At 35.3% G+C, this 26563-nt stretch overlaps 1 protein-coding gene and 1 pseudogene across 1 annotated transcript in view; one reads left to right on the top strand and one right to left on the bottom strand.

The window, feature by feature from the left end:
• VWA8 (von Willebrand factor A domain containing 8) overlaps positions 1–26563 on the top strand; it is a 432115-nt gene that overhangs the window by 45843 nt on the left and 359709 nt on the right. The window contains exons 3-9 of the mRNA XM_090258845.1: positions 2817–2947; positions 5880–5990; positions 16166–16333; positions 20526–20690; positions 21046–21095; positions 21840–21948; positions 25379–25483. Of these exons, the coding sequence (XP_090114971.1) occupies positions 2817–2947; positions 5880–5990; positions 16166–16333; positions 20526–20690; positions 21046–21095; positions 21840–21948; positions 25379–25483 (839 nt within the window). The remainder of the gene's footprint in view (positions 1–2816; positions 2948–5879; positions 5991–16165; positions 16334–20525; positions 20691–21045; positions 21096–21839; positions 21949–25378; positions 25484–26563) is intronic.
• LOC149996086 (non-selective voltage-gated ion channel VDAC2 pseudogene) lies at positions 13874–14815 on the bottom strand (annotated as a pseudogene).

The raw sequence follows: 26563 nt of genomic DNA, 5'->3' as shown, positions 1-26563 counted from the left end.
CTTTGCAACAACTAACATTTCCAGATGCCGCCTGGCAAGCATAGATAGAGTAGTGGCAGCACTGCTACTAATTGAGAACCACTGTTGATTGGCAAGAATAAAGGAAGGGATTGCTGCGAATTGTCAGATGTGCTTTAGGCCAGTGATTTTCAACACACAGCAGGATCTTGCTAAATAGAAGACACTTCCATAAGCATACTCAGGATTATACACAATTCCCAAGCTTTAAGTTACTCTATGCCTTTCTCTCTCACTTAAGAAAGTATGCTGGTATACAGACTGCTCTGTGATTATAGGTATAACTCTGATTTTTCTCCAGTTTGATTAAAAAGGAAGTAGATTTTCTTGAAACCTCAGCACTTTATTAACTATGACAACATGTTCACATGAGGACAGGTCTCACATTTGATTAGGAACTGCTGCCTTTGACTTTAAAAATAATTTTGAAAATGGATATAGTTCCAAGGTCAAGGTGTTCAAAATGGAATGGAACTATATAGAACTAAATTGAGAGTCTGCAATATGAATAGTTACAAGTGGTTATAAGTAATAAAAGGTGGGAGGAAGATAAAGAGACCAATTGACTTTAACTTCTCGAACCTTTGAAATTTCATATTTGAAATAGTCAAGTCCAGGTAATGGAAAGTCAGGCACATTGCCAAAGTTGAATACAAAGGAACAACACAAAACTGTAAGAATAGTGTAATAGAGGCCTGTGTCCAAAGTAAGCTGAGATTTGTGAAAATTTAAAGAAAAAAAATCTTGAAGAGTTTGCATTTTTAATTATATATTCAATATCAAGAGTAAGAAGAGGTAGAAGTTCTGCATCATAGGGAACATTATATAATTTTACTGATAGAGAAGTTAGAGTTTTTTAACTCTTATTTTGTTTCATCCTTAAACAGCAAGTGAAATGTCTCATTTGAAATAAGAAAAGAGTAGGCTGTACATCACAAAGATGGATTTAAACCTGAAGTAGCAAATAGTTACATGAACATCTGGTAGTTATGAGGCTGACTCTCCAGGCTCAGATGAATTAATTGCATCCTAGCATCATGAAACTCCTTGATAGATTCTTAAAGGTATAGGTCTTAGAGCAATGTTTCTCAACCTGTTTTCATTATTGCTCTACTAAGGACATTTTCTCTCCAATTGTCTCTCCCAACTCCATGAAATTTCAATACCACAGATACACTGTATATCTGTTTATGCACAATAGTGGATGACAGACTACTCTAATGCCTAAGCATTTGTCTCAATTCCCCCACCAGGAACCAGTTTTTGCCTCCTAGGGGTGGTATTCCCCTAAGGTGTTGTGCATGTCCTAGAGGATTCATAGAGGAAAGAGAGAAGCCAAGCATTCCCACTGAGGTGATGGTAGAAATTTATTTTTATTTTTCCCAGTTATTAGATGTTAGGGTTTTCGGGGAAGTGGGAGGAACTACCCTAGCAATATAGTGTTGTCAGAGGGGGGGTGGGGGGAGCACAATTTAGTCCTTGGTAAGTGTTCTCAGTTTGAATTTTGAATTCTTCCTTGACCTCACTGGGTAATTAAACAAAAATTTAAAAGTATGGAATATTCTCCACTCCCCCAACCCCTCTGTGTGTGTGTGTGTGTGTGTGTGTGTGTGTGTGTATCTGTATGTGTGTGCAATACAATAGTAAAGCAAACACTGTAGCCCACACCCAGTTTAAAAGCTGAAATATTAGCATTACCACTGAAACTGTGAGAATCTGATTCCATGCCCAGGTATCTATTATCCTGAATTTGTCATTCTCTTGTATTTTTGCTTTTTCAAGCACTGTTTTATCACGTATGGATATATTTCTAATGAATTTAATTGGCTAGTTTGTTGAGTTTTATCAAAATAGTTTGAGATGTGATTCATTCTGAGACTTAATATTTTCACTCAATATTATATATACCTTTTATTAGTTAAACGTATTGTTGGAACTAGAGGTAGTTCATTCTGTGTTTGTTGTTATATAATATTCCATTATGGGTTTTATCCATTTTCTGTCTCCAGTTTTATTTTGAACAACACTGCTATGAGTATTCTATATGTTACCTGATGTACAAAGGCAAGAGTTTCTCTTATGTATGTAGAAATGCACTTGCTGGGTCACTGGGTTATTTACAGATTAGCAAACAAAAATTAATTGTATTAATTCAAACATTTTAGAAAATGTTTATGCAGAAGATGTGCACGTTGATGGGCGATTTAAAGTCGACTTAGAAGGTCATTTTATGGAGTAGTCTTCTATTCCCCAAAGAATTGTTATAGATGAATAGACAAATTCTAAAGAAAGCATTTAAGTCTTCATCAAACTTTTTAATTGTGAAGTTTGAGATCTCACAAGTCATTGCCAACTTAAGTTATAATATAGTTTTATTAAATTTTTAAAGACTACAATAATCATTAATTGTCTGGGATGATATGATCATATCCCCTTTTTGGAACAAATGGATTGGACTCTAAAACTGTGAAGAAGTAATGATACTATTCCTCATATCACAGTTGAAAATTACTTTTATTCCTTTAGCAGTACTTACAGGTGATTATTCAAAGGTTCTTATAAGCTTTTAAATGTTATGTGACTCTGTAGCATTATAAACTTTGTCCTATTTTAATATTAATAATAATGATTTTACTGTAAAATTGTGAAAATTCACCAGGTGTATTTATCAATATATGTATATATACTTGTGTCTATGTATTTTAATATAACATACAATTTTTATTGATTGCTTGGAGGTTTATACTATCTGTAGTAGTCTGATCTACATTTTATTTTATCTTTTTTCTCCCTTAAAGTTTCAGACTCTCTGGCTCAATCTGTAGTTCAGCATCTAAGATGGATAATGCAGAAGGATCTTCTGGGGCAGGATGTCTTTCTAATAGGACCTCCTGGGCCTCTTCGACGCTCTATTGCTATGCAGTACCTGGTAAGCAGTCAATTCTTGTTCATTCCTAAGGGTCTTAATATTGATAAGTTATGTTGGAAAATAAATTAAGATTTAGAATTTATAAAAATATCAGGATTAGTCATTACTTGAAAAAAATTGTTACTATTGAAGAATGATTTGTTTATAAAAATTTGGAATAAGTTATTTGGGAAGCAAATGGTATTGCTATTTATAGCTTTAGCAAATTTTTGCTATAACTAGAAAGTCCTCCATTTCCTTTTCAGTGGAAATGAAATATAAATCCAGTCAACGAGTGTCAGATAGAATCAGCAACTCTGAGTTTATAAAACAAAACTTAGTTTTATACTACATAGGGAACATTCTTTTATCTCAGATCCACATTTTAAAAGGCCAATAATTCTCTTGACTTTTTGATATTAAATGATCTTTAAAGAGACCCTAAGGTTTGTAGAATATCTGTTAATGTGGTACACACACTCTCTTTTTTTCTTTAAATAGATGAGAAAACAAGTTCCTTAAGTAACTCATTTAAGGTTTATTCAGCTAGTAAATGATGGAGCTAGACTTCAATCTCATATTTTCTCCTCTTTCTGACATGTTATCCTTTTAAATGTTTGCTCTTTTTTGAGCATATTGTGAAATGAGTTGAAGTATTCAATTCTCAACCCAAATTAAAACAATTTACAAGACATTTTTTTATTTTGTCATCATTAATAGGCTTTGCCCTAGTGATTCAAGAAAGAATGCTATCAAATAAATTTGTTTTATTCTGAAGATACTTTTCAGGATGAAGAGAAAAACCTTGCTTAAATGTTTCTTGTGTTCTTCATATTAAAGAATTGATTTCTATGCTATTGAAACATACTTTGTATACAGTTTCATGTCACCAGTGAATTTATTTTGGTACTCACAAAATCATGTAGGGCAGGGGTGATAATATGAACAAATCACAACTTAACTACCTCTAGCCCAAACATTTAATTTATTTTGTTCCTAGAACCAGTTTGTGAGGTATAATGTGCCATTATATGCATTGCATCCTCATTTGATTAAAATACAAGGCAAATGTGTCTTGTTTAAGAATGCAGAGTTAGCTACTGAGAATCCAAAGTCTCGAACCTCTTTAATTTTAAGATGTGTGCTTTTTACCTGCCTCATTTCAAAGACTACTTCACTTTAATTTTCTTTCTGGCAAGACATTGAAGCTTGTTAGGAAGGAATGTGGAATGAGATGGGCTAGAGGATTATAATAGTGTTCTTGGTTAAAAAATGCAACATAAGTTTATGAGGATGAAGTCTGTATCTTAAAACAAAACTTTAAATTGTGAAATAGCCCTGAGGAAGTTTTAGGATGTGGAAATACATGTAAGAAAACCTCGTCACCCAAGATGCCTTGCAGACTCTGCAGTGGGTACGATTGCCATGAGTTGTAAGGGCTTGTGCTTAACTCAGTAATCGCCACAGTAGCTGATGTCTTTAAAAGTAGAAATTTTGGGCCAAGCCTACTGAATCAATGAAAAATTAAGTAGAAATAATTTTATAATTGTGTTTATATTTAAGTAAAATAAAAGAGGTTTTATAGGTAGTTCAGAAAAACTCAGTAGGCCACTGCCTCCCCTACTCCCCACCCCTGCTGCTCTGGTGCTGCTTGTGAGCTTGCTCAGAATGCTTCTGTGGAGGATCATTGGTGCTTGTTTGGCTGATGAAGAGTCCTAGGAAGCTGTCAGGACTGAGGATAATATCCTTGGCATGGCAATTCAAGGTGTTACTGTGGTACAACTTTGTGATAACAGGCACACATCACATCAATGTGAATGACAGGGTTTCAGTAGTAAGAAATGGGTATCTGCTAAAAAAAGAACTTGCTACTTTTCTCCAAAATTATGCTCTCACAGGCAATTCATTCTTATTTAAAAAAGAAACACTACTATGATGTATTTTCTCTATTAAAAAGTTTTCTTTCTTTCCATATATACTTAAACTTATGGGCACAGAGGAACTGGTGCATTTTAAGAAAACTAATTAGCAATAATAATATAGTTTTATCAACATCACATGTAAATAAGGTGGAAAAAATACCTTTTCTGGAGTATAAAGTTATTTACTAGAGTATAAAGAAAAAAGTTGAACGGGTGTGTGATTAATGAGCATTAATGGCATGCTCATTCAACTTTTTTCTTCATACTTGAGGAAATTATTTTGTTTTCCTTGTGTAGTAAAAATGTCTTGTATGCCTGTTCAGTTGTTTTTAATTCAACAGTGTGAAATCAAGGATAATGTTAAAAACTTTGTTCACAGACATTACTAGGGATGGATAAATTACTCTAAAAGAAATGAATTCTAGATGGTTTCCCCTTCAAATCCTATGTAATTTGGGTGGGGGCACAATAAGTTTTTTCCCCCCTTCCTCCTCTTCCATTTCCCCCTCCTCTTTTCATCCTTTTTCCTCTTCTTTTCTGTCCTGAATAGGCATGTATGTGTCTCTCTCACCTGTTGACCTGACTTTTGGTATTTACCTTATTTCACACTTGGTAAAGTATACGATTGGTAAACAAAGGCTAATGACATTAATATAAATCACCCTTAAAAAAATGATGAACATTACTTGCAGAAATGGCTATCATTTGGGAGAAAACCAAGTAGCCAAATTATTACTTATGATATTTGAAAAGAATTCTATAGGTGATATTAAGTTTTATTAGGTCTAATTTTGAGTATTATTGCTTAAATAGTAAATAATTATGAAGCGGTAAATTATGGGGTGCAGTAAAAGTAGGACTACATGTTTTGATTAATGTTCAATTGGATTTTTCTCAGAGCTGAGACTCAAAGGGTTTAATCCAGAACTATAGTTAAATGCTCTTCTCTGGGGCAGTGGCATTGTCAGCTCCAAAGCACATGTTGGAAATTTGATTTTTATTTTGGAACAATTTCACTATCTGCTCCACAGGAGCTGACCAAACGGGAAGTTGAATACATTGCTTTGTCAAGGGACACCACAGAGACCGATCTCAAACAGCGCCGAGAGATCCGCGCAGGCACTGCCTTTTACATCGATCAGGCAAGTTCTTATTATCACTCTCTAACACGTGACTCTTTACTCTCACTCTAAATGGAATTGATTTATAACGTAGAAGGAGAGTAGCTCGTGTAGTAGTGAAAGATAGCTTTACTGTACTCTCTCTAGGTAGATTTGATTTAGATTTTTTGAGTTTCTGTTCTTTGAAATGCCTTCTTGGTTTGGTACTAAATAAGAAACCATAGGTGAAATTAATGGTTCTAAAATGTTGGCTACAGATCATTATGCTGTTTTCTTAATTTTCAATTACTTTCTACTACTTGCCTATAGAAATTTGATTTTTAAAAAAAGAATTAAGGAAATTTTAATGTAGGAAATTCTCTAGCACTTTTACTAATGTATTTTCATTCTATAGGTCAGGTAAGTAAATGTGTATTATATATAGTGAAATTAAATATATGCTTCCAGGAACTAAAGCTTCTTTGAGAGGGGGATGTGGTTCTAAGGTATAGATTACCAACTAAAATAACTTTTATGAATGTTATAATGAAGTTTGTTGTATATATTTCAAGTTATTGCTTAAAATATTGTTCTTTGTTAGGTATACCTAGATGAAAAAGGACATACTTTAAATGAGCAGTTCATAGAAAATATTTTAAATGTCCAATACATTCACTACAAGATGCTTGACCATTTTGTTTACAAAAATGAAAATTAGTGACCTGTTTTTCTTTTACCTCTCAGATTGGCAAAGACTGAAGAATTTACTAATGTTCATTTTTTATAAGGAAAAAGGGCTGATGAAAGAGCATTGCTGTTGATGAGGGCATAAATTGATTCAATTTGAAAGAAACTTTAGCAATAGTTATGAAAAGAATACATTTTGACCCAGCAGTTATGTTTCTAGCAATTTTTCTTCCAAATGATATTCACACAAGCATGCAAAATGTATATACAGGATGTTTATTGTAGTATTATTTGATATCATATAAAAGTATAAGTGAAAACTGTAATGATGTACATTTAGGTGGTAAATAAAAAGTGATACGCAGAGTTCTCTGTGGCCTTTAGAAAGAATGAGGTGAATTTATATGTAGTGATAGGAAAGAAGATCAGGATATGAATGAAAAAACTTTAAGTTGCAAGACAATGTGTGTAATAGGATCCCACTTGTGAAAAAAATAAAAAAATATAAAAATGTTTGTGTATACATTGAAAATTTCCAGAAGGCAACACAAGAATCAGTTAATATAGCTTACCTCTGTGGAAATGTGATTGGGCATCTAGGGTAGGGTGAGGAAGGAACTTTCATAGTTCTTTAAATTTGAAGCTTTCACATGAGCACACTGTTGCTTTATAATTAAAAAATAGTATAATTGTAAAAAACTACTGAGTGACAGAATTTTTGGAGGCTAGGATATTCACATGTCACATAGTTTATTATTAATTACAAAAGGAAAAATGCCCTTACAATGGAGGGATATGGCAGTCACTACCTTGATGGTGATCAAAGTTAGCATCATATAGTGGGAAAATCTGAGAAGTTTAGATTTCCAACAAATAAAAAGTAATCGTTTGTGAATGAAGCACACAGTCCATTTTATTCACGTGATGTGAAAGGTTCACTTCATAGATTATTTCTCATTACAGACAGGAAAAAAATTTACCTTTACAAGACCTGCTTCTATTTTGGACCCAAAGAGGATGAGAGCTAGGACATGAGCTTTGAGTTGAGATAGTGAGGAGCTGGCAAGATCGATTAGAAAATGAGATAACATTGTAAGTAGAGAGGAGGAGATAGGAATATATTTAAATGACAGTGAAAAAATGGCTTTGTTTGGTAGAGTATCAATTTAAAAACATTTTTTGAATGAATTTTATATATGGATTAATTGTTGCAGGAAGAGCAAGTGGATTTTTATGTTTGTAATTTTAAAGATAGCTTAAAACTTTGGCTATTCAGAAACTCAGACATTGGTTGTTTTAAGTAACTAGATTTATTGAATAGTTAAAGATTTATTTCTTGAAACATAAAGTAAATTATTTAGGTGAAACTGTAATATTATATCCTCCTGCCATTCTAAAAGGCATATTTTCATATGATATCTATTTTATAGTTTGTAAAATATTTAAAGTGCTATGTAAATGTCTGGCAGGACAATATTTTATACTTCTATAATTTTTGGGGGAATTTATTTATTATGATGAACATCAGTTATTTAGGCTATTGTAATGCACTGACACCTTCAAAGCCTATGGTTGTGCTGTAGGTATGTTGATCCTTTCTGTAAGTTGCTTTAGACTGTTTATTGAGATTGTATCTGATTTTCATATTTTTTCTTCTCTCTCATTTCCTGGCAGCTGATATTTCTTACTGTTTGCTCATAATTAGATCCTATCACTTCTTTGCCATGTAATCCCATCAGACCCAGAATAAAATCCAGACCCTTTAATATGGCCTGCAGCACTCTACAGGATCTCATCTTGTTCACTTCATCTCCTTTCCCTCTTTCCTTTGCTTTCTGGGCTCCAGCTGTGGTGGCCTCCTTGGTCTCTTAAAAATAGACCAAATACTTTTCAGCCTCAGAGCCTTTATACAAGTACCTGATATTTCCTCTGCTTGGCATATCTTCTCCCAGCTCTGTATATTGCTGCCTCCTCATCATTTGGATTATAAATAATTGGAATATTTTAGCTAAAGTAATTGGTGATCATGCCCTCCCCCTTTCCACATGTACCATGCCATCATATTGTACAATGTAATCTTCAGAGCATCTCTCACTATCTAAACTTCCCTAATTATTATTGTCGGTTATCCCCACTGGCATGTAACTATCTTGCTTATCTCTGGCACCAAAAAGTTGTCTGGAATATAATTGGCATTTATATTTGATGATAAACTTCTCCTTTGCATAATCAACCTTGTTAAAATTTTAAATAAAGGGAAAATAGGCTCTGTATAGGATCAGCGGACTTTCCAATGGAAAATATATCTGTCTTTTTTGACATTTATTTTGAGTCATCAAAATGAATAATTCCATCTGAATTCTCAATAGATGAGGTTGTCATATGTTTGTTTGACTAAAAGATCTTTCTTTATATTTATCTTATTTAAAAATTTTAAATTTATTTAAAATTCTTAACTACTGAATTTGGTATCTGAGATTAAGGGAGAATCAGTATCTTCATTTACTATCAGGTGAGGCCTCTAAACCTAGGTGGTCCGCTGTAGATGAAAAACTACTTGTGGCCATGTGGAGGGTGCTGGGAGAGACAGTGTGGGATTTTCAGTTTGGTTGACATTGTATGCATATTATGAGTGATGTCCAAATAATTATTAATTGACATTTCAGCTGGAAACTTTGGCAAATCTCCCAAATCCAAGTTGGGGATCATGACAATTGACCTCTGCTTATTTTCATGTAGGATTAAGGATGATTATGATAAATTGAGATGCTAAATTCACCTGCTACTTTTGAAGCTCATAGTTAGGTTAATTCTGTCATGGAGAATTGATATTTTCTTTAAAAATAGTGATGATATTTTCTGATTAATAAAGTCATAAATTCTCATTTTATAGATATATGTATGTATATATACACACAAATAATACAATATTTATTAATTAACAAATATTTATTGAAGTGATTGCTAAGTGTCAGGCACTATCTAGGTACAGTGAACAAAAGAGACAAATTGCTGTCATCATAGAGCCTATGTTTTAGTGGGAAAAACAAAAGAAACAGAGTAAAGAAAGATAGTACAAAAGAGTAAATGGCAAATAGCATAGGAAAGAATATAAAAATTACTGCTTATAAGTTTCCCCTTCAAGACCAACAATGAGGATATTTTCTGCATTTCTTTTTATTATGCCTATTATTTAATCATGTGTAATTTTTACAAAAATGAGGTATACCATGTATATAGAGTTATATGAGGTCTGTCTAGAAAAAGTCCATCCATTGTTAATATAATGAGAATGGTTTGCATGACTATTGATGTAACCTGGCAGCCAGAGAGTGGACTGGAATGTGGTTGCATGAACAATGCCAACTTCACTGTACTAGTCAGTGGAAGTGGTAGATGCTGTTGAGTGAGCATGTGTACTGTGTGGCCATTGCATTCAAAATGACTGAGAAAGTAGAACAATGAATCTCCATCAGATTTTGCATCAAGCTTGAACATTCTTCATGGAAACTATCTGGATGATTCAGAAGTCCGCAGCCATGGGCAACTGGTGATTGGCAGCTTCATTATGACAGTGCACCCTCTCATGCATCACATCTTGTGCAGAGTTTTTTGCTAAACATAAAATTACCCAGGTGGCTCAGCCCCCCTACAGCCCAGATTTAGTGCCCTGTGACTTCTAGTTTTTTCGAAAACTAAAATCACTTTTGAAAGGGAATAAATTTCAGACTGTCGATGAGATTTAGGAAAAGACAACAGGGCAGCTGATGGCAATTAGAATTGTGTGAGGTCCCAGGGTGCCTACTTTGAAGGGGACTGAAGTGTCATTGTCCTATGTATAGTGTTTCTTGTATCTTTTATCTTTTTCAGTAAATGTCTCTATGTTTCATATAACATGACTGGATGCCTTCTGGACAGACCTCATTTATAGTCTGCATTTCAAAAACCTGATATTTTATCAGGAGCATCTTCTTGTACCATTAGGTATTCTTCGAAAATATGATTTTTAGCTCTGACTGGTGTGGTGCAGTGGGTTGGGCATCATCCCATAAACTGAAAGTTTGCCAGTTTGATTCCCATCAGAATGCATGCCTGGGTTGCGGGTCTTGGGGGCGTGTGAGAGGCAACTAATCAATGTTTTTCTTGCACATTGATTTTTCTCTTCCTTTCTTCTCCTGTTTCTAAATAAATAAATAAAATCTTTAAAAAGATATAATTTTTAGTATCCAAATAGCATTTTATGAAATACAAGTGACACTTATTTAGCATTACCGTTTTATCCACATTCCCATGTTGTTGGTCATTCAGGTTCTTTCTAAATTTTCACTATTGTAAGTAACACTTTTGTGAATGTCATAGTAATCTATTTTGTTATTATCTTTGATTACTTTTTTAGATTTGAATGCTAGAAATATAATTACTAATCAAAGGGTCTGGACATTTTCAAAAGTCTAAATATGTATTTATTGCCAAATTGCTTTCTAGAAAGGGTGTTCCAGCTCGTACTCTTATCACTACAATATGGTGATTGCTTCATGAATTCTTGCATTGAGTATTTTTATGTATGTACTTTGTCAAATTGATAGGCTTAAATTTACATTAAAAATTACTAAGCAGGCTGGATCTTTTTATGTGTATTATTTGTTTTTGCTTCTGTAAGATGTTGATGAATTGAGTGGATAAGGAAAAGGAGAGAGGTACTGATGAAATAAATAAGTTACAGTCTGTCAAGAAAATGTTGAAAATTTACACCATGCTTGTTTGTGTAAATGTTTGCCATAACTTATCCACTTACTGATGTGAAGATAATTTACATATTTTTATGCAGTTACTTTGGTAAGCAGATTATACACTACTTTCAAAAGAAGAATTGGTTAAAAACCAGAAATACGAAAGTTTATATTACGACACCCATGGAGAAGTAAGGAGATTAAATAAGATATTTTGCTATCACATTCATTTCGTTTGCCTGAGAAGATAACCTGAAAAATCCTGAATCATCAATATTCTAACCCCTTAAAAATCTATTACTGTCCTCAGTTTTTTTCTTTTTTTTACTTAGTGCCGTCCTAATCATTAATTCTGCTTATTGCTATGTGACTCTAAAGAGAGGAAGACTTTTAAGTCAATAAACAGTTGCTTGGATTACTCAAATATAAGCCAAAACAAATTAGCTAAGCTACAAATAACTTACATTTATGTTTTGTCTGACTGAGAAGAGATGCTCTTTACCCCCAAGCTAATTTCAGGAGTGGAGGGCCAGGATGGGGAAGTTCAAATTATTTTCTTTAACTTTTTTAGCCAGGAACCTTTTTAATATTTGCATCTTGTTAATTTGTTTGACATGATACTGTGAAGTTCCATGATGTACAATATACATATATAATATTAAGTATAAAAATGCACTTTAAACAATAATATAATATTACAATGTATTCTTGACTTTCTTACTAATAGAAAAATAATATTAACTTTTAAAATGTACTGCTTAAATATTACAGGTCCTCAAAAGCAACTCTTAATAAATTGAATATTAGTGCTATTGATCAGCGAAGATTTTTATCTTGTCTAAATTCCTTTTATTTATTTTAGCAAGTGGGGAAAAACATTTTCTTGTAAACTTGACCTCATTTATGGATTGTTGCAGCCACCTTCCAGGTATAACCACTGTGAAAATTACAAAGTTGTTTTTCAGAAGTTCATTCATAAATTAGGCCTTGAAATTTGGGAAGCATTTCCAATAGAGGCAAGGCTGTTGAGAGTGGCTGAATTCTGGTACTTGCACCAGATCCTTTGCAGACACAATGTTCAAGTGTGTTCTCATTGTCACTCCGGCAGTTGGAGAAAGTCTGTATTAGGCATAATTCAAGCCTTGGCTCCTTATATTGCTGCCATTTTGTGCAGACCAGCTCTTATCTACTCATAGAATGTTAACTATTTGACAGATTTGTATACTTCATTAAAAAAAATCAAGAAAGATGAAAATAACTTTTATTGAGGAGACCTCTGTTGTACTAGGTGCATTTAATTCTCAGAACATCCTTAGGAGGGATATGACTTCCTCAATTTATAGATGAAGTAACTGAGGGCCATAGCCAACTGATAAATAGCAGAGGTGAAACTGGAACCAGGATTTGTCCAATTTCAGAGTGTAGGTTTTTTTCTACCATGTTATGCCACTTCCCTGAAAAATTGATGATGATGATAATGATAATGCTGACGACAATGACTACAAGAATGACAGAATTCACAATGATAACAGTCTTTCTTAAAGGGCTTACTGTGTGCAATAGGTAATCTTATTTAATCTTCAGCATAATCAATGAGATATGTACCACATTAGTATAGCTTTAGAAAGAAATGGAGGCTCAGAGAGTTAAAGTGACTAACTTAAGTCACTAATAGCAGTTAAGTGCTAGAGCAGCCAGAAATCAATTTGATCATATTCTGATATTTTATTTTATTTTTTATGTGTACTTTTTTAATTCATAATTTGTCATGTTTTAGGATACCAAATGTGATTCTTGACATTATTGGTTTCCATGCCGCCCCCACCCCTGCTTGCAGCTGCTTGGGAGATAGTGATGTTTTAGGCCGGGAGTTTCCCGTGATAGCAGGGTACATCAAACTGAACCACGTTCGGCCTTGATCAACCCGTCAGACTTGCAGCTACTAGATAAACAAACTGAACTCAATAGTTCCTTTTTTCTTCCCCATATAAAGCAACACCCTCCCCACCTAGGAGTTTGTAGTTGGAGCCACTCATGGCACGGCTCTCTCCCTGCTTGCTGATTCCCTTAATAAACTTCTTTTTTCCTGCTCACTGCTTCTTGATGACTTTCTGAGAGACTCTGTTCTTAAATTCTAATGGTTGTTATTTAACAAAAAAAGAATTTAACCTCATTTTAAATCCACTGATTCATTTCATTCAACGACAGGGGAGGGATGTTAAGGGGACTGAATGGTAATGGGAAAAAAATATAATAAAGATTTAATTAAAAAAAAAAGTGACCCCAGAGGGGAAAAAAGGAACATTAAAAACAAACATGCACACAATTGCAGTTTTCACAAAGTTCTATTTTGTTATTGGTGGGTAGTCCATTTAACAGTTAAATATGTTTAAATATGTATAGGTGACTGCGTGGTCCCAGCACCGGTAACAGGATAGATAACCAATTCAACTAGAAACCAGCTAACAAGTAGCTGTCTAAATATTTAAAACGTATCTCTTGTTTAGCTCATCCTTTGTTTTCATCACCTTCGTTGAGGGAAAAAAGCCTGCTGGTCACACTGGAAATATATTAAGGCCAGATCTTCTGATATCCATTCCCAGAGGTTTCTTTCAGCTGGAGTAAGCCTCGAGCTCCAGGGCAAGCCCAAGTTTGTGGCCTCCAGCATTAATGCTCTTCCCCTTAAGTGTGAGCTTCACACCAGGCCTCAGAGTCTGTGTTGCCCACTCCAATTAAACTTAGAATTGTTGACTTTTGCAGAAATGGAAGTAGTGGGACCCAACTGATATTTAGTGCCAAAGTGAGTACTGTTGGTACCTGATGTCCAAGCAGGATTTACTGAAGTGTCAAGATCTTCACGTCTTTCTGATGAATTGAGTCTCCAAGTTCTTTCCCATCATTGACATTAGCGTGTAGCTGGAAGTCCCCAGTTCTGTAGCCACTGCAAAATTATTCCTTGTCAGCTTTGATTTGACACTGTCAAAGGTTATCTGGTATCCAGCAAGCCAGCCCTGGTAACCAAAGATAGCTGAACCATGGATTGCAGGTCCAGTAAAATCAAAGTCAACATAGCAACCAAGGTTTATACATTCCGTCTTCTAAGAAGACTTGGTTTTACCACTTTTCTTTCCTGTGTTTGGCGAAAAGGTGGTATCAAATGTCAGTTTCAAACCTCAACAAATCTGGTCTTCAATTGCACTTTCTGTTCCCAGAGTGTTATCAGTGTTCCGTTCCTCTGAAAGTCAGACCATACTCCTCCCATTTATATTTGGATTCCAAGGTCCCAATAACTTCACCGGTGTTTGTATTAGATGAACCAGATGTTGAGAATTCTACGTCACTTCGGGCCTTTGTTTTCATGTCTAGTTTCACCAATTCAAAACCAAATCCTTTGTTGAAAATATGCCTGGCAGCTTTGCCAAGTTCAGCATATGATGGAGGGATACACATTGGCTGCACGCATCTCTGTTGTAGGTCCCCAGGGAGAGGCCAAGGGAAGAGGTGATTTAGGGGTCTTCTGAGGGGTGCTGCCACTCACTTGCTTGGGGTCTGGCTGTGGCTGCCACAGCTGGAGGGCCAAATGAAGGAGACACCATTCCACTCACTGTAACCCTGTCCTCCCCGCTCCAGCCATATTCTGATTTTAAAAGAAAGAACTTGAAATGTAATATTTTAAGGTTTGTTTTTGTTTTTGGCTTTCTCTGTGCTATTACACTGTAGCCATTTTGACTAATTTCAAGCTCTTTGGGATTTATTTTCATTAACTCAGGGCTATATTAATAATAATTTATATTCTAATTTAATATTTATATATTATATATAAATTCATAATTTATAATTTGATGGCTTTAAATTTTTTCCAGGACTGCTTTGATTCATAAATAGTGATAATGTACAGTACTCCTTGAGGGTACTCTCATTTAGGAAATGAGGACACAGGCCTCTAGATTGATTGTTTGCCTCAGGTCTTCTATCAAATCAAAGCAAATCTAGAACAGGGACTTAGACATTTTTGATTTTAGGTCATGCAGCTGCTTTTATCTTGAGATTCTTTGTATGCCCACATGGTGGGTTGTTAAAGCTGTTATGTGAGATGATTTTTCCAGAAGGATCTTGCCCTATTTTTTCTTATTTTTATTTGAGAAAATTAGGTCTCTGGAAGTTCTGTAGCTTTAAGGGCAGGAAAGAATCCTTATGGTTGATCTAATTTTGACTTTGAGAAATGATCATAAGTATTCTTTCCACATAAAATAGCTATGTACTGCTCCCTTTTTAAAAAGATATCACTAGAAAAACTTGGTATGTTTATAATATTGGCAGCATTGAATATTAGAATACAATTAAACCTGAATTCATTTTGATAGTGACTCTTGTCTAAAACCTTACAGTTTCCACATGTTCTCACCTATGATCCTCTCAAGAAACTTGTGGGATAGATAGGACAGCTATCTTCATTGTTTTTTTGTAGTTAAGGACTGTTTCCTTGTTTAATTATGTTACCAATTCAAAGATAGCTCTAAATTTTCTATTTCATTGGGTGTTACCTGAAATGTTACAGCTGAAAGAGATTATTTATTCCTATCCCTTCATTTTACAAATGAGGGAAACAGGCCTAAAAAGAGAGAAATCAATTGCCTAAGATCATATAGGCAGATAAAGAGAATCAAGATCTGGAACCCAGCTTTTCTGGTTTCCGGTCCCTATAGTAAGAATTACAAGTATAATTTTCATTCCAAGTAAAATTAGGCCATGCTCTGCTAACTTCTATATTCTCATATTGTTTTTGTTTCTTGGAAATAGTGTGCGGTTCGTGCAGCCACAGAAGGCAGAACTCTCATTTTGGAAGGTTTGGAAAAGGCAGAGAGGAACGTTTTGCCTGTTTTGAACAACTTGCTGGAAAACAGGGAGATGCAGCTTGAAGATGGACGCTTTCTAATGTCTGCAGAGCGTTATGACAAACTTCTCCAAGTAAGAAAAGAAAAATTCAGCTGCTTTGTCTTTAGCTACTGAGCTGTGGGCAGTGCCATTTGTTGGATAAACATGATTGTATCAGAATTAGGACACATGTTTAGTTGTCCCATTTCTGCGGCAAGTTGCTGAAGTCAGGTCATGAGTTTGCAGTTTTACAACGTTCTTCTAATATTTGCAGACCATATTAGAAAACCTCCCAGATTTATACTTTATCATACCAACCTAATTGCTTGCTTTCTTCCTTTCTTTCTTTTTCTTTTTCTCTATCTTTTTTTCCTCCTTTTAATTCTTCTTCCCTTTCTGCTTTTCCTTTTTTATCTCTCAACAAATATTTACTAAAAGCCTAATGGCTTCTAGACAGTGGTGGGAATACAAAGCTGAAAAAAGTTTAGTTCTTGACCTCAGAAAGTGCAAAGTCCAGTAAATATTGTAGAAATGAATAAGATATTTAAAAGATACCCTGATGGTTCAAGCTACCAGAATCTGATGCCTGAGTTGTTTTCAGAGCCTCCTAATTGGACCCCTGCTTCCATCCTTTCTGCCCCCCCAGCAATCAGTGATCTCTTTAAAACATTTGACAGGTCAGTTCATTCACCTGTTCTGACCCTTTAACAACTTCCGAAAATCCTGTTCTACTCAGAATAAAGTCTCTGTTCCACTACTGCCTCTTGGGCCTTATCTCCTAGCTGTCTCCATTCTTACTTGACTCCAGTTACTAGAAATCCCTTTACTTTAAACATGCCAGTCAGGCATTCTCCTAATATTATAGGTGCTTTGCACAGGCACTTTACTCTTCTGGAGTGGTTTGCTGCCAGATATCTGCCCAGTTCACTTCTGTGCTTCCTTCATGTCTTTGCTCAAATACGACATTATCAAGGAAGGCTGCCCTCACCCTCCTTTTTAAAATTGTAATGTGCCCTCTATCCCCATACTCCCTTACCCTGCTCTGTTTTTTTCCCCATGAAGTCTTCTAACATCCTACATGATTTACTTTCTTATTATGTTTTTAGTTCATTCTTTGCTTCTCCTTATTAGATTATAACTTTGACTAGGGGAGGGATTTTTGTCACTGATAATATCTCAAGCTTTTAGAGCGATGTCTGGCACTTGGTAGGTGCTGAATAACTATTTATTGGATGAATGAATAACTGTAATAAAAACATTAAACACTGTGATACAAGTGAGTATAAAGAGGGCAACAACAAAAGAATGTGGGTTCTTCAAAGGCTTTGGAGAAGGGGTTCATGTAATGTCACAAAAGAACAGAAGACGGCCCTGTCCCTTCAGCTCCAGCCGTACCACACTGGAGCTAGCTCTCTGGCTAACCAAGTCTCCAGGTGCTGTTTGTTGGCTCTGCCTCTGTGTTCTAGGATTTAGAGTCTCTCTCACACCTGTTTTGTAGAGATAAGTATTAATCTTCCTGCCCCAGGTAAGTTAAAATTTCTCAAGGGCAGAATCTGTATCTTAAGCTTCATCTTGATCTTTCTCACAGGGAGCTAATATAAGCCCAGAACAACTGAGGCAGTAAATAATAGATGTTGACACCAGAGGGTCTGTTTTAACTGATGCTCCATAACTGGCAGGGCTAGGAACATCCCTTTTTAATTCCTGCTGTGTGATTCTGTTTTCTCAGAACCTATCTTGCATTCCTTTTAGTACTGTTTCTTTACTCTTTATCAGAGATCCTAGCTGGTGTTTTTATTGTGCAGTATAGTTTTTCTTTTGGATCTATCTAAAGTGGTGCTATATTAATATAATAACAAGGCAATAGTTGAGGATTTAATCAGTAAGAAAAATTAAAGTCATTCATTCATATTATTATAATTTATTGACATGAAAGCCATTTTGTTATTTATTTTTTAAAATTTTAAGTTAATTTATATTTTATAAATAATATACATATAAATAGAAAAAATAACTTACATTTATTTTAAAAGTAGGTAGATATTTAGAACCTTTTTTCTTTGATATTTTAATTACAAAATAATTATTTGCCTTATATAGTTATTTGCCACTTAGTAACTGATTTGGAAAAGAATACTTAAGTTATAAAATCATTTTTTTAAGTATATGAGTTACTTCATAACAAGAACTTTGATCTATTCTTTATTCATGTAGTAGAATTCTGTGCAAAGTTATTAAACATATTACTTTGGATAAGAATTTGGAATGTGGGGTCGAAATGGTTTTATTATACAAGGAGTGCTTATTATTATTAAGTAAGAATGTGCTACATTTTTCCCAATGTAAATATTGGTATAAATACATAATTTTTATTGGTAAATGTAACTTCTGTATTCATAAAACCTGTCTCATGAGAACCTCACAGAATATAGGCAAGATTCCTTTACAAAACACCACCACTTTATGACAATTTTTATGATAAAAGGATTTCAGTACCATAACTGAAGATCCACTTATTTCTTGCTAGATTCAGAATATCAGATTTGAATATTGCAAAATGTTAAAGAGTTTCACAAGGTGATTACAGTAGAATGTTATTAAGGAAACAGATACAATCAGTTTATGTAAATTTTATATTCTGATTATAATTTTTAGATAAGTGGAAAAAAGAAATACTCAGCTTTCTGAAAATTATACTCTTGATTTCTCAGAGTTATATTCAAATTCCAGTTTTCTACTGCATATGAACATATAATTAATGTTAGACTTATTAATTAAATGCAGAGTCATGATTTTGGAATGCTAGAAATTGTTCATTGTATTTTAAAATTATTTCATGTAGTCAGTCAAAAGACATTGGTTCTATTATGTGCTAGAGGTAATAAGTCCTTTCAAAATCTTGAATCCAACAGGAGACAGTCTTGTATAGAAGTCAATGCACAAATGTATGCGGGGAGACACTTGCATAGGACATAGTGCAGGATACAAAAGTGGTTCTAATGGAGGGAGGAGCTACAACGGGGCTCATTTTAAAGGCGATATTGTTTGTGCTAATCTTTGAATGATACTCATGTTTAGGCTGTGCAGAGTGGAAAGGGTGTTCCAAACAAGTGGAGCAGTGTTAGTGAAGCAGCATGGTGTGTCTGGAGAGTCACAGTTATGAGATGGGCACAAGCACAGGGTCAGGGAAGGCGGGCTGAGGGAATGGGCGTGCCATGGTTGCTGAGACTGGGACAATCAGACGTAAATCTGGCTAGGAAAGACCTTGAGTTTCTACACTGTTAAGAGTTTCTATACTGTCATATGGACAACATTCTCTAAAGATCTCCTGAAAGCTGAGGCCCTGTCTCTCAGAATGTGCACATACACATTCACATTAACTTTGTTAGCTCCATGGATTCTACAGCTGAGGACAGTGAAGAGCCATGATGAGGTCAGGCAGAGATGGGAAGAATGGCATTTAGTAGGTGGCTGTTATGGACCAGTTGCTTTCACATACATAATCACATTTAATTTTCGTAACAGCCATAATAATGTTGATATTATTCCCACTTTGTAGATGAGAAAGCTGAGGCTCAGAGGGTATAACAGCATGTTCTTCATCACTTGGCTGGAGTTTGCACCAAGTGCTAGAACCGGGATTTATAGCTCTAGAACCTGTACTGTTTCCAGTCTCTCAACACCATCATATACTAGTTGCAGGACCATGGGCAAGTTGTGTAACTCCTCTGAACATCAGTTTGTTCAGTCGTAAAAAAGAATTAAATGTCTATTTAGATAATGGGGAAAGTTAAATGAGAAAAATCCATGGGATATGTTTACCATGTAGTTAAGTTCAATACATGTTCATTGTTACCATTAATATACCTTGGTAGAAATATACACATAGACATAGTTATCTATTTAAGGTCCACGGGAAGGCTCTGCTCTGCCCTACTAGTGGTTTGCCCTCCAGGACTACCTTTTTATATCCTCTGGTCTGAACCAATATGTTTTCCTTCTATTCCGCTGTGTTATGGAGTAGGACTTAATGGATCTGACCCACAACTCCTTTGTTCCTTGAGATGTTCTCTGCTTCTTCCTTTAACACCAGTCTTCATATTGTGAGCCTTCCCTGGCATCCTGATCCTTATTTAACTTTGTTTCCTTCTCTGACACTTTGACTTTGAGAGTATTCTAAAATAGTTTACTCAGTAATCAGGGATGAAATTTCTTAGCCTGGAAGCTCTTGTAGTTGTAATCTATATTAGTTATGCTGTAATTTTTGACCTCATACTCTTTGAAGGATCATACGAAAACAGAGCTGGATGCTTGGAAGATTGTTCGAGTCAGTGAAAATTTCCGAGTGATTGCCTTGGGCTTGCCAGTGCCTAGGTACTCTGGGAATCCATTAGACCCCCCTCTCCGTTCTCGATTTCAAGCCAGAGATATTTATTATCTACCCTTCAAGGTAAGTATGAACAAGGATAATTTATTTTTTAAACAGATTTTCTATTCATAATAAATTCAGTTACTATAAAAATATTACTGTGTTTGTAGGTATCCTCCTTAGTAGTTAATGGTAAGAAAAAAAGCTATAGGGTGAAGAAATCTCTGGAAATGAGGAATAAAAATTATTGTCATTTATTTTTCTAACAGATTTTTTAAAAGGCTACTTTTTAAAGGAAATGACATGTATCAATAAATTATTTTTGTTATTAATTACTTAGTGTCTGCTTAATTAAAAGTTGGATTGTCTATAAAACATTTACATTTAATCTGTTATATTCCTTATTAATTGTTTTTATGTTTCTGTGTTATTTAAGGACCAACTTAAACTATTATATTCTGTTGGAGCCAATGTTTCTGCTGAAAAGTAAGTCAGTGGTTCATTTCTATATTTTTATATAAATATCTGGACATTTAACATTGAATTTGTTTTGCCCATCGATTGATTGATTCATTAATTCATTCACTCATTCAACAACTATTCTTTGAAGAAGTTTTTTAGTACTCATGTTAAGTGCTGATTATGGAAATGATAAAGAGGATGATAAAGGTAAAAATCATGGTAAGGACATGATTTTTGATGGTAAGAAACTCAAGACTAGTAGAGTTTAAAGATATTTGAATACTTTAGTTAAACAGTCTGTAAAGTAATAATTTTAAAGTATTGGCTGTTGTGATTGAGAGGTTTAAAGGGCTTCGCAAAGGCTTTGTATATGAGATGGGTCCTAAAGAATGAATAAATAGCCTTTTGCCAGATAGAGAATGGAATTAAGGAATTCTAAGAATTCTTTTTTTAAAGCTGGGATATGAGAGTGTATGTCTCATTTTTGAAGCTATAAAAAGCTTCTGGTGGCTAGAGATTAGGTTTAGATTGAGAAAGGTGGGAGGTAAGGCTGCTGGGTTGTGAAAAACTTCACATATTATGATGGCTTTCAGAAATATATCTGTTATTTAATCAGCTTATGAGATTTAAATGGAATATAGTAATGTGGGGCTGTTGTTCCTTAAGAATTTAATAGTAGATGTCATCTTTTTTGACTAAACAGATTTGTACATTTTATAGATGAAAACTTTAGAATAAAATTTAATGTCATTTATATTTTTTCCTTAGAGTTTCTCAGCTTTTGTCCTTTGCCACCACACTCTGTTCCCAAGAATCTTCTACTCTTGGACTTCCAGATTTCCCTTTAGATAGTTTACCAGCTGCAGTTCAAATCCTGGTATGTATAAAGTAAATTAATGACTGATGTACCAAAATGTGGCAAAGAAAATTTAAAGGGTCATCCTTGGATATTAATCACTTCAGTTTGCTCTGTCATATTCTTTTATAAATATTGCAAGAAATGCGATAAATTTGTTGTGCAGTGCAGCAGACTGTAAAGAAACCAATGATGTGTTCTGAGCCCTTAAAGAGCTTATAGTCTTAGAGGGGCAAAGGTAGATATACAACTAAGGTATAAGTTCCATAGAGGGAAAGACTTTTAGCCTGATCATGCAGAGGTAGGCTGTAGTGTAAGCTGTGCCTTAGGCTTGCCCCAGCCTGATGCAGGTGAGCTGGGGCTTTCCCACACTTAGCACCTTTAGTCATTGATTAATGGTTATCCTAGGCTACACAAATTCCCAGGCACTAGCTATTCTCCCAGTCTGTGAGCAACGCTGGCTCTAGGACCTGAGGAAGACCAGGAGCAGATGGCTGTTGGAAGGGAAAGCAGGGAAGCATAGAAAAGGAAAACAGATCTGAAGGGATTTGATGAAGCACTGATAAAGGTGTGACAGGAGTGTCTGAAGTGGTGGGAACAACACTTACAAAGGTGTTAAATCACAAAGGGCCTGGTTTGTTAGGAGAATAAGTTGTAGCACTAGAGCAAGTATGTACGGTGAAAAAAGAGGTTAGAACCTTAGTGTGAAGTGTTTTACCTGGTGAGTGAAGTTGTCTGGGTTTTATGATGTGGAAGAAGTGGCCCATCAAACATTAAGTAGGTTAGGTGTATAGCAATCAGATATATGTTGGAAGAAGAGACCTCTGTTGGCAGGAAGGAGGGATGGAGAGAGCCTGGATGCACAGGGAAACTGTTGAAATGGTGAGAGACTCTGCTAAGGAGCATAATTCCAGATAGTGGGAGCACCACCTCGATGAGATTTACTTTTAAACTTTTGTTGCTATTTATTTTGTGTTTCCTGAGAGTTGGTGAGTTAAGTTTCCCAGGTGTTGTTTACACTATTCTATACATCTGGAACACTTTTTCTTTTGCTGCTTATTTATCTTTTACTTTTTGTTCTTTTTGTTTTTGCTTAGAACTTTTTACTAGGATAATTCTTAAATCTAAAACAAATTCAAAAATAGTAAAATGAACATCTCTAATTCCTTCAAATAGAGTCACCAATTGTTAACATTGCCACATTTGCTTGCTCTCTTATTGTTTTTCTGAACCATTTCAAAGTACACAGCAGTTAACATTCTTTTTTAAAAAAGTTTGTATGCAAGTAAGTTTTCTTTTATTTATTTTCAATCCATTATACAAGATTTTGTTTTTCTCAAGGTCCGTTTTCATGGAATTAATTAGTGGGAACAAAGACTACTTTAAAGATAGGTGGCAGATATTATGTAGCAGGACAGGACTTCCAGCAGCCTGAGATACGAGTTACGAGGGTGAGAGGTCAGTGCGGAGCAGAGTTAGGGGATGGGGTGGAACTTCCAGCCAGTGCCCATGGTCCCAGGCTTAATTGTTTCTTTCTGTGAATTTATCAGTATTTTATGTTTTCTTTTTTAAGTATATTTTATTGATTATATTGTTACAATAGTTCTAATTTTTTTCCCCTTTGCTCACCTCTGCCCAGCAACCCCCACCCCAGCAATCCCACCCCCCTTAGTTCATGTCCATGGGTTGTGCATGTAAGTTCCCCAGCTTCACCCTTTCCTATATTAGTCTATTTTTAAAATAATTAATTAATTAATTTTTGTAACAATTAAAAAATAACAGTTCCCCCCTCTCAGTCCAGTTGCAAGGCATTTGACATTCTTCTTGCATGTAAGTTAAGTATCTTTGATGATGTCACAGACCTAGTTTAACTTTCAAATGAAAACAAACTTTAAATGAGGATAAACTTTAATGACAGTTAGCTGCACTAGTTTATAGTCTACCACTGAGCATTGTGATTTTCCTTGAATCACGATTTTTCTCCTTAAGATTACTCTCCTTCTCATTAAAAGGACTGCATTAAGTCCAGTTTTAATTTATCCTGTTCATTTGCATAAACACAACAAGAGCATCAAATGATCACATATGATCTTTACATCTGCTTTGCTGGAACTTACACAGGGAATCTTTAGGGTGACTTTCAGTCTGCCCTTCAGGGCACAGGAGCTGAGCCACATACTTGCCATTTTGCCTTGCCTCTAAACATCTGTCTTTTTCATGTCCTTTGGGTTCTCCATTGTGCCTTAAGGTCCCTTCTAGCCATCTTTCAGGAAAGCAACCTTCGTTCCTTCCCTGGAAAGATTGCCATGGACCGCACAACCAACCAAGATACCAGGCCTTTTTTATCGTGGGCTTTTATTACCTTCAAAAGTCAATCCCAGTTTCTTAGGGCTTTTTGGTGACAACCAGAGCCCAGGCATATCTCCTTTAGGCATGACATTCTAGTCAAAGTCTTGCTCAACAAAACGTCTATTAACTACTGGTCTTATTAGTTTTATGCAAAGAACCTTATGTCATTACTTCTTCAGAATGCCAAGTTCTGGAGGGATCATGTAGGGAGAAAAATATACTGTGTGAAGGAAAATCCTTGTCCTAATATTCACTAAAATTGCATTTCCATTCTTTATATTTTCTTTTGTTCACTTTCCTACATGTGTGGGTTTTTTTTTTTTTTTTTCTTTTTGCAGTGGTTGGGGGGGCGGATTTGCTGGCTCAGTTATTAATTTACTTTGCTTTCATTTTTTCCCCATACTAAAAATTTTTGTTTGCTTGTTTTTCTATTACAGTTGTCCCACTTTTTTCCCTATTGCTTCCTTGCACCCTGTCAATCCCTTCTCACACAGTACGTCCCCACCCAGTTGTCCATGTCCATGGGTCATTTATACCTGTTCTTTGACTAGAGCCTTTCCCTTCTCTCCCTCCCATCTTGTCATTGTTAGTCTGCTCCTTGTTTACATACAGTTAACATTCTTAAGTACTTTATTATGCAACTTCTCAGAGTTTGGACATTCTCTTATATAATCAACACCATTATCACACCCCTCAGCGTATTAACAGAAGGTGGTTTGGGACAAGTAATATAGGGAGATGTGTTCAGCCATGTAGTTTCAGAGCTGCTAAATAGGGGTCTATGGGATAGTCATACAGTCACATCTAATTTGCAATTGAGGGTTCAAGTCTGCAGCTCAAGAAAGAGTCAGGACTACAGATATAAATATGGAAGCCATCAATATAGATGGCATTTGAAAGATGGGAGCTGGAGAGCTTACCAAGGAAAAGGGTGTGGAACAGGAGAAGAAGAAGAAATAATGAATATTTGCTTATATAGACTTATGGGAAATATTGGTTATTGTTTATAAGGCAATTTTAATGTCATATGTACCTTTTGGATGAAATTTTAGATTTATTTTATAGATGTTCCTCATTCACATATATTTTTGCTCCTATCTAGGATTCCTTTCCTATGATGTCAATCAAACATGCCATCCACTGGCTTTACCCATACACTATTTTACTAGGACATGAAGGGAAGATGGCTGTGGAAGATGTTTTAAAAGTAAGTATCTGCTCCCTTCCCTTTTTTCCCCTTCCCTTCCCTTCCCTCCCCTCCTCTCCCCTCCCCTCCTCTTCTCTCCCCTCCTCTCCCCTCCCTGTCCTTCCCCTTTCCTTCCCTTTCCTCTTCCCATCTCTCCCTTGCTCTTTTCCTACTTTGCTCTCTCCATTTTTTTTTTACTTTCCCTTGCTTTTCCTTCTTTTCTTTTGCAGGCTTGGAGGCATTGGCATGCCAGTGATTGGGGAAGCAAGCATTGAGGGGGCTGGTATAGTTGAGAGATTGGTTACATTGAGTAAATAAGTAAATCAATTGAGCAAATGAGTGAATATATAGAGGAGAATAAAACTTGCATTTTTCACTGTTGAGAGGAACTTATAAACACAGAAAGCGGAGGTAAAAGAAAGAGCCCCTCAGGTATTAGTTTGGAATTGGAGAAATTGGTATAAACTCATTTTTTAAATATATATAAACATATATATAGTAACATATAAATAGTATGTATATATAGATATGCCTATTTTCCAGCTCCATCCCGTAGGAGGGCTTAAAAGCTATGACACTCCAATGGCAATGATCAAACCAAGTGCTGAGACATTAGTTTCTAAATACCATGCTTCCCTAAAAGTATTCCTTGGAAATAGGGCTTACTCAATCTTGGGATAGGGAATGTGCACAATGAGTCTGGACCATCTTGTGCTAAAAAGTAAGAAAATGTTGACATTGTCAAAGTGGACAGAGGAACTAGCTTTGAGTGGTTACCACTGACCAAAATCTTGGACAATTTTAGTATCAAAACAATGGTAGTAATCAATGGTAACCATTGAATAAAATAGGAATCCATGAGTTCATACTAATATAATCAATAGCTAAATGCTTGGGGAAGAAGGGAAAGCTTTTCCTTTGTAGAATGCCTATTAATAAAAGCAGAGGGAAATGTAAATAGAAAAATCATCATTTGGCAGCCATCTGAACAGTGGTTGATTTAGGCAGGAGTCTTCAGAAGGATGTCAGTGAAGAGCTGGATACTGGCAAAATCTAAGAATATTCCCCTCTACCTCACCCCAATAGGAGATTGACTACAAA

Source organism: Furipterus horrens, unplaced genomic scaffold, assembly GCF_987537825.1.
Source record: "Furipterus horrens unplaced genomic scaffold, mFurHor1.1.pri manual_scaffold_12, whole genome shotgun sequence".
Taxonomy (NCBI): domain Eukaryota; kingdom Metazoa; phylum Chordata; class Mammalia; order Chiroptera; family Furipteridae; genus Furipterus; species Furipterus horrens.
This window is presented reverse-complemented; position numbering and strand designations above follow the sequence as displayed.